General features: G+C 41.0%; 1 protein-coding gene across 2 annotated transcripts in view; it reads right to left on the bottom strand.

Moving 5' to 3' along the window:
• SAXO4 (stabilizer of axonemal microtubules 4) overlaps nucleotides 1-13,231 on the bottom strand; it is a 52,606-nt gene extending 39,375 nt beyond the window's left edge. The window contains exons 1-3 of one of the 2 annotated variants that reach the window (XM_089655023.1): nucleotides 7,163-7,319; nucleotides 2,828-2,963; nucleotides 1,966-2,119 (exon numbers count right to left, since the gene is read on the bottom strand). In XM_089655023.1, coding sequence (XP_089511149.1) covers nucleotides 1,966-2,119; nucleotides 2,828-2,963; nucleotides 7,163-7,268 — 396 coding nt within the window. In that variant the 5' untranslated portion in view covers nucleotides 7,269-7,319. Of the gene's footprint in view, nucleotides 1-1,965; nucleotides 2,120-2,827; nucleotides 2,964-7,162; nucleotides 7,320-13,100 lie in introns of those variants that run through there. The other variant, XM_089655024.1, reaches the window with a different exon arrangement.
• Between the last annotated feature and the right edge of the window lie 184 nt (nucleotides 13,232-13,415).

Raw genomic sequence — 13,415 nt, 5'->3', positions numbered from 1 at the left:
TGTTCCAAATTATTATGCACAGTAAGTTTCAAAACACTTTATAGGTTGTAAAGAACTGAAAATTGTCATTTGTTGTGTTTGCAGCATATTTACCGAAATCAAAAGCTATTTCAATCAAACTTTTAACAACATTTTAACTGTGGCCATCGGAAATATAAATTTTTCTGGCATCAGTAGGATTAAATAGTGACCCATATTTGGTATCCATGGGATGAATAGTGCCCCATTGTTGATGTCAGGAGTTATGCCCCATTGTTGGTGTCAATGGGCAGAACAGTATCTCCTATCAGTGGGATGAATAATGCCTCAAGAGCCGGATAAAGGCAAGCAAAGGGCCGCACCTGGCCTCAGTTTGGAGACCCTTGCTCTAGAAGAACCCTTGATTTAATTTCAAGGGATAAAATGCTCTTTACATTTGAGATCATGGAGAAGAATTTCCACTTTATAGTGATGGCCAGAATACCAGCCTTACAGATCACAAAAAAAATCATTGGTGTCTGCTGGCTCTGCCAAGTGGCATTGGCCCTAGAACTATGTAGGCACCATCAGATAAGAGGTTATTATTCACAGCTTAAGGATTCCCTAGCAACCTCCAGAGGGATACTCTGCAATTTCTCTATTAACGCTCTATGAAGTTAGAGGCTCTGAAGGAAACAAGTCCATGACCACCAGGATTGTAGCCTAAAGCCAAGCTCAAAATTCACCAAAACCTCCCAGAGAAAGTATGAAGATCAGGACTTCCAACTTTACTTCAACTTAATATTTGCAGCACCTATACTCTTCTCATGAAAGGTTTACTTTAAGGACTGCAATGCCAAGCTGCGGTTTCTAAAGCGAGCAAAATCCTCTCTTGTATTAAAAGAGGTATAGACTCCAGAGAGAGATATCATATTACCCCGGTACAAATCATTAGTAACACCTCATCTGGAATATGCAGTTCAGTTTTGGGCACCAATTCACAAAAAGAACATTGGGGAACTGGAGAAAGTACAGAGAAGGGCAACCAAACTGATATGAGGCATGGAGGAGCTCAGCTATGAGGAAAGATTAGAGGAACTGAATTTATTCTCTCTTGAGAAGGGGAGATTAAGGGCGGATATGATCTCCATGTATAAATATGGAGCATCACTGTGATTGTCATTGGTAGTCATTGCTACTAAAGTGATCTCCACTGTCCTCTAGGGTATGTGTTGAAAGCCTGCCCTACTGCATAGTAGCAACAGGTAGTCGTTCACTTGGCATGGGGGCCATTCACAGAATATTTTGCATTTTTTTTTGTGAATTCAAAGTGTTCACTGATTGGACAAAGTGGAGATCAAGTCATCCCCCCTTGCTTCACCATCTCATCAAATCACAGAATGCCTTGTACTAATTGGGAAAACTGTAGTGAACAACCCAGCAAGTGGTTAGGCAGCCACTCAACACTAGCAGCCATAACTACAGTGATTCTCCATTTCTACAGCACCATATGCTTAGTTAAGTTGGTTCAAGCTGGACCAAAGTAACTATGCAATAAAATCCATACATGGAGTTCAACTTTAAAGCCTAGCACACACAATCAGAAAATCGTATGAAAAATGCCACATTTTAAGTGATCATATGATAATCTGATCGTTAGTACACAGCTTTCGTCTGAAATTATTTGAAGGGATAAGCACGAAAATGTTTTCTTGTATAACACCAAATCGTACAATTTTCATTTAATTAGTACAGTTTTCATCCAAAAATACACTAAAAATACATTACATCACTTCCGAATTTTATTTCTGTAGTGCAAGAATCTTTGGAACTTTAGTAATCTCCTCACTTTCGACTAGTATGCAAAAATAATGGATGATCATTTGTACAATACAATGGTGTGTACGGGGCTTAAGTCTTCTTAGACATTAATCATAATCTGATGATAATCTACTGTCTATGGGCACTTTTACTTTGCATATTTCATTACATATAGCCAGTACTCACAGCTCTGGATTTGGGAATGGTGACTTCACTGCTCCTGATGAATCCGCTTTGTGGAGAAGATAGTGTGTGGGGCAGAGGCTCTGTTCCTGTCACATTTTGGTGAGGGACAAAATCTCTGTTGGTGATTGATGTATAATTGTTCCTTAGCATTAGCCTGAGCAAGAAATAAGAAGGAATGTTCAGCATGTTTAGCAAGGTGTTCATTTTGATTCAATAAAATGTATATAAAGTGGAATCCTATCCGTTTTGTAGTTTTAATTGTTGCTAGGCAAGGTTCAAGCTATTGTGGGGTCTTTACAGCTGTTTATGATTCTAGAAGGGAGCTAAAGGAGCTTAGATCCCATTCTTCTGAGGAGCAAGTAGCTACAACTTTCCATAGGGGTCCTTTGGATGTATGAGTACTGGAAAAAAATATATATTTTAATATTGTAGCTTTAACTTGCAAACTTGTTTGTCCTTTTGTGGTTAGATGCTTAGTGAGGAACAAAAGCTGTACGCTGGAGCAAGGTAACCAGATGCCAGAGGGATTTGTCCCCATGGTCTTCAGCTGTGAGGGAACAGACTGTACAGTGTTCATCTTTACCTTTGGGAGACAATTGTCGTCACAATGTTGTTGCTGATCAATTTTGGAGAATATCTCATGTCCCAATCCCTCTCCTGTTACAAGTTCTTCAATGAATAAAAAAAGACATCCCCTAGACTGTTTCAGGGTGAATGGTGGCCCCTACACTGTTTGGGAAAGAACTAATTAATATCAGCGGCTCCTGCGGGGGTAGCGGTACATAAATATTGCTTTAGCTGTCACAATGGCTGTCTCCAATCTGGTTAAACAACAGTTGAAAGCACAATATTGAAAGCTTACCCCATAGCTGGGTTATCTTTCCGGTCCAGGTTGGGTGAATAGTATACAACTGGTCGGAAGTTTGATTGGTACCCTGTGCTGCGGTGGGTAGGTATGCCAGAATGTTGCACACCACCTGGAACAAACTGTGGGCGGCCTGCATAAGACCAGATGGAGATTACTAAATGAGTCAAAGAACTGATAGATCAACATAAACAAGGAGACATTTTAGAACTGTGATCTAATTGCATTCCTTTAGTAACCAACATACAGTATATGAGTTACACAAGTTCTGTAACACAAGTAAATTCAGGTAAGGGTGGCCATAAACTGCTGATAAAAGCAATTAATATTCTTGATTTTAGTTTTACAAAAGGCAATTGGGCCATTTTTTAACTAATGGGGGTAATAAAGAGGTTTTAAGGCAGTACTAGGCACTCATTACATTCTATAGAGAAGAGTGAATTATCATAAGCGGCATGCATGCTTTGCTTTGCCAGGCCAAAGTTGTGGCAGGTGGTAGCACTGGAACAAGCCAATTGAGGATGAGCTGATATCTCCCCATCAGGCATTTTCAAGAAGAAATCTGCCAATGTATGCCCAGACTCTGGCTAAGTCCTATTAGCCACCTATATAAATGAGATACTTTAATTAGTGGGGAGTGACTTGGTAAACCCAATTACAGGACTTTGCACTTAAGAATGCTTTTTTGCAATGCTTTACTAAGTTCCAAGGCTTTTAATAGGTTTTCAATTTCCAATTTTAAAATGAGACCTGCACAGAATAATAATGGGTGTCAGTGTGTAACATAGACGTGTTAGTTTATGCAATATTGTACTCAAAGTCAGCACTTCAGCAGACTTCAAAAAAGCAACAGTCATTCTCAGCTTAGTCAAATGGGATTTGAAAATTACAGCCAAATGGCTAAAAGAAAGATCCTTATCCTTTTGTTGAGACTCTGTGAATTAAGTATGTAATCTGCACAAGGTGTGTACCTGCATATGCTGGAGGGGATTAAGCACTGATCTGCTCATATGATGAATGGGCAAATGAACTTCAGTGCTGGAGACCACTATTCTAAACCAGTTGTTAGTTGAACCCCAGGGGATACTTCCTACTAATTCAGGGGGTAATGCAGGCCATAGACGGGACGTTTATCGGCCATAATGTCGGCCGATAAATGAAAAATCAATCGTTGCTGCCACCAATGCTTACGAAAAACGGCTGTTTTTCGTAGATTTTCCAGCATGACCGATAAAAAGAAACGATAAGAACCGCGAAAATCAGCCGACGACATTGCCGCACTACCGGTGTGAATATCGGCCGATTTTTCGTTCGGACGAAAATTCGGCCGATAAACGACCCGTCTATGGCCTGCATTATTCTTCTAAAACATAACAGTTTGGAATTTTATTAAATAATAATTGTATCTGTAAGTAGTTTAAAAACACAGCAAATGTTTGGAGAACATACTGTATATACACACTTATGGAGTACGGGTAAAAAATGTACCAGTCTCAAAGGGTTCAAGTGGATTTTTGTTTAGCATCAGCTTTTATAAAGGGATGTGAATTTTCATAGTTTTGAGAAAAATGGCTGTAGGTCCTTAAAGTTCTATATTTTACTTTAAACTAAGTCACAGATTTGATGGACTATCTATCTATATGTGTCATTTAAATTGGTCACTTCAATGAGGTTTGCCTCTCTGTTGAGATCTCTTTACACATTCCTGTCACTGTAAAGATACCTGGTGTTGTTTTTATATAGTTCCTCCATATAGTTAAAGGATAAGTTCACCTTTGGAACATGTTACAAGTTCCGTTTGTTTTTAGGATGGATAATGTAACCTTTCCCAGCTCCTGCACCTTCTTTCCCTGATCAGCTGGCAGGCGATCTTCTCCCTATACCCACTGTAACAATTTAAAAAGAATGCGATCGTGTGGGTCTCACGGACACATCGTTCATTCACAGAGTTCTGTGAATGAATGAATTGAAACTACTGCTGACGACTTGTACTTGTCAATGAACTGAGAGGGCGCTGGTGAGTACTCTCGTAGTTCATTGAGTCTTCCTGCCATTCAGCAACTACCTGCTCATACAAGAGGTATGGGCAGACAGCTGACTGAGTTTCTGCAGGATCCTGAAAAAAGATGTGCATTTATTAATTTTTTTTTACAAAAGATGATCCTTTAAGAAATCTGGAATTCCATTCAAGTAGTAGGTCTGGACAAAAATGTAAAAGATATGGAATGTGAAATTAGTTGACTCAATGATGACAAAATCAAATGCTCTATTGAACAATTTCTATATGAACGTTTGAAGGAAATTCTACTGGTGTGTGGTCAGCTTCATTCTCTATATTTTCAGTTTTATATAATCTGCTGCTCTGTATCATCTGTTACATTTGATAAGAATGGTAGCTGAGCAACATGTCTGTGGTGTGTCACTTATTGAGGTGTAGTGTACCCAACAGTGCACCTGCAAAAGTCACATATTGCTAAACAAGCCAGTTGATACCCAGCTGAAAATCAGGCCCTCCCAAAATTAAATGTTTGAACATTGCTGTCTGGAGGACACAGGTTTCAGCTTGTTCCCCTTGTTCGGCAAGTTACATTGAAAATAGTCAAGTACCATGGATTCACCTACTATTGTTATGCAGACGATACACATGGTTATTTATCCTTAAAGAACTACATAGAGCAAGGGAAAGTTGTAACCCCTGTCAGATTTATTTTTAAATATTTGTGTCCCATTGCGGAGATTTCCCGTCACTTCCTGTGCCATAGCAAACCAGGAAGTGAGCGGAAATACCTGCAAATCAAAGGAATTCCTTGGGGATCCCTAGGTTACCAGAACTAGAGTCCCCATTGGAAGATTTCCCCTTTATTACTTTTCTGGGGACAACACAAAATTTTTTTTTTCTTTTTACTTTCACTTTCAATGATAATGGTAAACAGAACACATAGAGAGGGTGGGTCTCCTTAACGGGGGCACAAACAGCAATAAAAACTGGCTGGGGTTCTAATCCCTCTCCACTCTATCTAAAACTAAAAAAAAAGTTTTGCATTTAGTTATTCTTTAAAACCAGGCCTAAAATACCATCATTAAATAATTCCTGTCTAGAGGAAGACTAGTTGAGGAACTAGAGAAAAAGGACTGGTCAAATTATAGATTGATGAAGCAGTATTGATGGTGGGCATCCCATATATTTTTTTTTTGTAAATCACAATGTAACTTTATTGTACATTTCTAGAACAAGTGAATAAATGAACATTCCAGTGTTTAGAGACCACCATTTATCTGTGACACAGTGTAGTAGAATAGAGCAAAACATACAAGCAACGATTCAATTAAACTTTTTCAATACTACCAGAAGGGGAAGACAAGGTGGTAGCCCCAGCCCCATCCCATCCGTACACTGGACTGTCTAATAGGAAGAAGGAAACTCAGCAATATACTTAAGAGTAACTATAATAGTCTATGAAATAATAAATCAAGCGGGAAAAGGTGTGGGGTGGCCAGCCATGCCTCCCAAAGCTTATCAAAGTTTGCTGGTAATCCACGATGGTGATATGTTAATCAGTCATAGCTAAAAAATGACCCCCATGTTACGCCTCCAATCTGATTTCCAACATTGGAAAATGGCTTTATGAGCCTGAAACAGTGCCATAAAGATTGCCTCTATCAAATGCGTCTACTGCACAACACCATCTAGTATATGCATTGTTTTGGGCCAAGTTGTATGGCATTTTGAAAAACCAAGTTAAGTGTGTTTATCACTGATTCCCAATAACTGTGTAACGTTGGGCATCTCCATAGCACATGGATGAGATCCCCATGGTCTCTTTACCAGTTACTACAATTCGGGTCATGTCTCAGTCCCATAGAATGTAGTTTTACAGGAGTTTGGTGAACCCTTAAAAGGATATATAGTTGTGAAAGCTGATAGGATACATTTAAAGAACTAAGCTTAACAGGTTGTAGTGCAGATTCCCACTAATCCTCCTCAAACCTGCCTACATCCCTCTCTCACCATTGGGCATTCCATATCTAATTAAACATTTCCAAAAATGTTCCTTCCTCTGCTCCACATAGCTATGCTCTTTTGTGTCTATAAATGCAGAAATAGCAAAGAGCATAGTATAAAGTGATGTACCTAGAGTCAACAATTAGCAAATTTATAGGAGTTTCATAATTCCCATAAATTAAGGAAATATGAATTATGATTGATTTAGAGGGTAACTCTACATCACTAATCTGCATTCTTAGATAGGAAAAAGCCTTGAAAAACAAACTTCTTTACTCTTTATTTACTATGCCCTCCCAGTCGGTTACCCACACTTTGTTAACTCTCACCATATGAGCTGTTGTAGTTGGTACAATAGAAGTTCAGAGGGTCACAGCTTCCTCCAGAACTGCCCCGAATCCCTGGAGACACACTGCCAATTGGAAGACGCCCCATTGCAGTGGCAGACTTACATAAAAGTACTCTGATGGTTTATGAACACGGAATGCCTTTACAGAGTGTGTAACTTGAGTAACCCGGCTACAGTCACCATAGCAACACAAACAATGTCAGCCATGGCCTGTGCTGAGTTCTAATCACAAGAGGACAAAGTTTGCTTTCATTTTCCTGTCTCCACTGCAAACTGAATCTGTGCTTTCAACTCAACTGACACTCAAGCAATTAATTTGATCTTACAATTACATCTAAAAACTGGTGTGAATATGTCACATTCAAAGTGGTATCAAAAAATTTCGAGACCAGCTCTGTTTACAAGAAAGTACTTTATTTATCTACATTTACACACTATCACCATCAAAATAGTCCCCTCGTGCAGCAATACTGAGCTCCCAGCATTCCTGCCACTTCTGGAATGTGTCCTGGAAGTCTTCTTCTTGAAGCACGTCAAGCACCTTCTGCTATTCGTGCTGGATCTCCACAGTGACATCAAAACTTTGACCTCTGATTTGGATCTTCATCTTCTGGAAGAGGGCGAAGTCCACAGGAGCCAAATCTGGCGAGTAAGGTGGGTGCGGAAGTGAAAGTTTGAGGACAAACTTGGCAGCAACACAACACATGTTCAAATCACGTGAGGATTGCCTTGACTGTTCCGTATGACACACTGACAATGGCAACAATGTTGTGGATTGTTCTCTGACAATCATCATGCACAAGTTGCCGAATGGTTTCAACATTTTCAGGGGTTGAGCTCGTTGAAGGTCTTCCTGATCTCCCGTCGTCTTCCAGTGATGTTCTTCTGCTCTTGAAGAGTGCGTGCCACCCAATACACCTCGAACGACTCATTGCAGCATCACCATAAACTTGCTGAATCATGTCAAACGCCTCTGTGGAAGATTTACCCTAACTTGCTGTCCATGATGAAATAGCAGACGTGGTAAAGCACGTGTTCAGAATAGCACCAGTTGCACAGCTCCCGATGTACACAGGACGATGTATGTTTGCACACTGACTTATGAAAGACGGTGCTCCCTGTGACTGTGCATGGAGTCTTCTGCTGCCATCTGTTGTCGTGTTACAAAACATGGCTCAAAACTTTTTGATATCACCTTGTACTTGGCACTGGGTTTGCATATTATATATTTTCAAGACCTTGCTTTTGATAAGAGAACTAAAACAGTTCTTGCTGGGCACAATCCTCCACTATGATTACAGACTTTATAGGTTTTTCTAAAATATTAAAAGTGTAACTACACTGCATCTGAGCATCACAAACCAAAACCGCTATTTAATTTATTTTTAATATTCAAAGCAATCTCACCCATCTTTGTCTCCATGCTTTATTTTGCTGAGAAATCATAAAACCCCCTAGAACTTCTGTATGTGGCCATCTTGAGTAAGGGGAGATGATTCATGTAGCATTTACTTCCTGGAATTCAACAGCCCTTAACTCAGGCATGCAAGCAGAAGCTAAGAAAACCCCTCCTGATGACTTCTAGGATTTATGACATAATTTGCCTAGGCCTGGGAACCAGGAAGTAACTGAAGAAATGTAAAAAAAAGTTTAAAAGTAGAAAATATGATACACTTTCCTATCTATTTACTAATGCTAGCAGCATAAGGATTACAAATAATCAATGTTGACTGAGAGTGTGAAGTTCTGCTTTATTCTTACACTTACTCTTTGAAGTTAGTGATTGGATATGACATGCAGGGTTTTCTCATTGCATGCCTGTGGGGGCAATGGATGATGGGCACTGGAACACTAAACATTATTGCTTCAATGCCTCTCATTGGGGAGGATTCTTCTTTTATTACTGATACCAATGCCCGGTAGTATGGTCTTCTACTATTACCACTGAGATTTAATTATTCTCACTAACACCAATGCCTGGGAGGGTGGAGGATCATCTTTTATTACTCTCACTGACCGTTATCACAACGGCATTTTATACTGCCCCTGATATAGGGGCATTATTACTCCTAGACCATTGACATAGGAGCATTTATTACTCCTACTGACCGTTGACATAGGGGCATTATTACTCCTACTGACCGTTGACATAGGGGCATTCATTACTTCTACTGACCGTTGACATAGGGGCATCTATTACTTCTACTGACCGTTGACATAGGGGCATTCATTACTTCTACTGACCGTTGACATAGGGGCATTTATTACTCCTACTGACCGTTGACATAGGAGCATTTATTACTCCTACTGACCGTTGACATAGGGGCATTTATTACTCCTACTGACCGTTGACATAGGAGCATTTATTACTCCTACTGACCGTTGACATAGGAGCATTTATTACTCCTACTGACCGTTGACATAGGAGCATTTATTACTCCTACTGACCGTTGACATAGGAGCATCTATTACTCCTACTGACCGTTGACATAGGGGCATTTATTACTCCTACTGACCGTTGACATAGGGGCATCTATTACTTCTACTGACCGTTGACATAGGGGCATTTATTACTCCTACTGACCGTTGACATAGGAGCATTTATTACTCCTACTGACCGTTGACATAGGGGCATTTATTACTCCTACTGACCGTTGACATAGGGGCATTTATTACTCCTACTGACCGTTGACATAGGGGCATTTATTACTCCTACTGACCGTTGACATAGGAGCATTTATTACTCCTACTGACCGTTGACATAGGAGCATTTATTACTCCTACTGACCGTTGACATAGGGGCATTTATTACTCCTACTGACCGTTGACATAGGAGCATCTATTACTCCTACTGACCGTTGACATAGGGGCATCTATTACTCCTACTGACCGTTGACATAGGGGCATTTATTACTTCTACTGACCGTTGACATAGGGGCATCTATTACTCCTACTGACCATTGACATAGGGGCATTTATTATTCCTACTGACCACTGTTTTTAGGGCACTGCTTTACTTCTACCAACCACAATCGTAGGGGCATTTCTACACCTATCTACCTCTACCTTTTTTTATATATTTTCACTGTAGAGCAATTCATAACTTTTCTTAAGTTTTTTTTTACCTTTATGGACTGATTATACAAAACACTTTCTATAGTGCTGTATATTTAACAGACCAGAGAACAAATAAGAGAAGTGCATTGTTAAAGCTGATCTCCAGCTTTTAGTGATATTTAAGGTGGTAGTAACGTTTCCATTTTGATTTTTACCTACAGGTAAGCTTATAATAAAAAACCCCATTCATTATTTATCCCATGGTGCAGGAAGCCAATATTTTAGGAATGTACAAAATTATGAGAACTCTGCACTGGCCAGTAAGTTAAACGTATACAATGTATCAGTGTGGAAATGTTCTGTCCCGAGCTCAGGAATGTAAATAAATTGTAACATTTACACTAGAAGGAGATTGTTCTGTGAATGAAGGCACACAAAGCTGATTCACACATGTGCTGTGCAGATTGAGTGCTGGTTCACACGTGTTGTGTGGATTGAGTGCTGGTTCACACATGTGCTGTGCGGATTGAGTGCTGGTTCACACGTGTGCGGTGTGGATTGAGTGCTGGTTCACACGTGTGCTGCGCGGATTGAGTGCTGGTTCACACGTGTGCTGCGCGGATTGAGTGCTGGTTCACACATGTGCTGCGCGGATTGAGTGCTGGTTCACACGTGCTGCGCGGATTGAGTGCTGGTTCACACATGTGCTGCGTGGATTGAGTGCTGGTTCACACATGTGCTGCGCGGATTGAGTGCTGGTTCACGCATGTGCTGCGTGGATTGAGTGCTGGTTCACACATGTGCTGCGCGGATTGAGTGCTCGTTCACACATGTGCGGTGTGGATTGAGTGCTGGTTCACACATGTGCAGTGCAGATCGAGTGCTGGTTCATACATGTGCGGTGCGGATTGAGTGCTGATTCACACATGTGCGGTGCAGATTGAGTACTGGTACATACATGTGCGGTGCGGATTGAGTGCTGATTCACACATGTGTGGTGCAGAATGAGTGCTGATTCACACATGTGCGGTGCAGATTGAGTAATGATTCACACATGTGTGGTGCAGATTGAGTGCTGATTCACACATGTGCAGTGCAGAGTAATGAATCCAACATGTGCGGTGCGGATTGAGTGGTGGTTCACACATGTGCAGTGCGGATTGAGTGCTGCTTCACACATGTGCGGTGCGGATTGAGTGCTGGTTCACAAATGTGCGGTGCAGATTGAGTGCTGGTTCACACATGTGCGGTGCGGATTGAGTGCTGGTTCACACATGTGCGGTGCGGATTGAGTGCTGGTTCACACATGTGCGGTGCAGACTGAAGCTCAGGTTTCACAGCTAATTGATAAAGTAGGTGTTCACCAGTTCAGGACTGGATCAGCTCAGGATTTTTTCCTGTTCACATGTCAGGATTAGAAACAGTTCCTATAAAAGTCAATAGCCTGTAATCCACACCTGGACTGGACCGCACTGCTTAGAAATCATACAGGACCCTTTTACAAACCGCACTGAATCTGCATCTGCAGTGCACCAGACATACAGTATGTGAACAGGCACCATAGGAAGCAATGCGATTTCACATGTCATGCGGACTGAATGCGGTTCAAATCGCATCCAATCTGCATATATATGAACGGGCACTTAAGCTCAGGTTTCACAGCTAATTTATACAGTAGTTGTTCACAGGTTCATGTCAGGTTCACGACAGGACTAGCTCAGGATCTTATCTTGTTCACATATATGCAGCTTAGAAATGGTTCACATAGAAGTCAATAGCCTGTAATCCGCACCTGAACCTGAAGGCACTGCTCAGAAATCGGACACGACTCTTTTTAAAACCGCACTGATTCTGCACTACCAGTGCACCAGACATATGTGAACAGGCACCATAGGAAGGAATGTTGTTTCATGCGGTTCAAACCGTATCCAATCCGCATATATGTGAACGGACATTAAGGGCTCTTTCACATATAGTGGGGTCAGCTCTGATCAGCAGGGGATCTGTGCATCAGCCCTCTGAAGAGCAATCTGTGGTGGCACTGCCTGCTGAATGTAACAGTGGGGATCATTTTTCCTTTGTGGATGTGGCATGTTTCTACCCTTTACGGCTGCCTTTGTGTCTGGGGGGGCCTAAAAACGTGGCATAACCACCTGTTTTTACCTCACCACCCCCCACCTGCAAGGGTAAACTTATGTCTTACATAGCTAGGTTAATAAAGCAGATTTGAAAATATAACCTTTTAAGTTTTTTACTCCTCTGGTAGTTGTCCTGAAGGCCCTAATCTTCCTTTTACCTACTTTTAAACATGGGAAATACTGTATCTGGGTGCTGTGTGTCATACAAGGTATATCATCATCCCTTTTGATGAGTGAAAACTTGTTAACTGAATGAATTGTAGAACACAAATGTTGTATAAAAGCTGATATTCAAAACAGCAGCCTATAAAGTAGTGTCTCTCTTACAGGGTCGGACTGACCATTTGGAAACTCGGGCACTGCCCGAGGGCCCAGGGTCAGTAGGGGGCCCCATGAGATGCCCCTGGTACCTTTTTCATAGGCTTTTTTGAGTTTGGGCAAGGACACAGGGGCCCCATGATCCCCTATTGCCCAGGGGCCCCATGAGTTGTCAGTCCGCCCCTGATCTCTTATATCCTTCATATATCAAACCACTATTGCTAGATCTTAAATTGTGTCTTCTTTATATCTTTGCTGACTCAATAGTGCCCGACAAGGCAGTAGATTCTATACTTCAATTACTTTACATGGCACAGAAAGTGATTCCCCAAAAATGGATGTGTTCTAAGCACGTTAATATTGTTATTTCCCATGAAAAGCTCATATATCAGCATAGGAATTTACCTGAGAATGTGATAGATTATGGACACCTTGGCTGGCAGTACCTGGTCTGGCTCCATTTCTCCTGATCTCAGACAGGCTACTGTCCCTTTGACTACAGAGCACATATGTTAAGTCTTGGTATACTTTCTTGGAAAGGTCATGCTGCAATGAGACATATGAAACCGATCAGCATTCTGGTCTATTTGTGCAAGTTAAGTTGAGTCAGGTTACGGTTATTATATATCTATTGGTTCACCCTTATACAGTGTACCTTCTTTACTTGGAAAATATAAATGAATTGATGGCTGTAATTTTATGTTATTGAAGTGTTCTTCA

Source organism: Staurois parvus, unplaced genomic scaffold, assembly GCF_062004578.1.
Source record: "Staurois parvus isolate SC_StPar_1 unplaced genomic scaffold, SC_StPar_1.0 ptg000818l, whole genome shotgun sequence".
Taxonomy (NCBI): Eukaryota; Metazoa; Chordata; class Amphibia; order Anura; family Ranidae; genus Staurois; species Staurois parvus.
The sequence above is the reverse complement of the archived record's forward strand: the minus strand, read 5'-3'. Positions and strand labels throughout refer to the sequence as shown.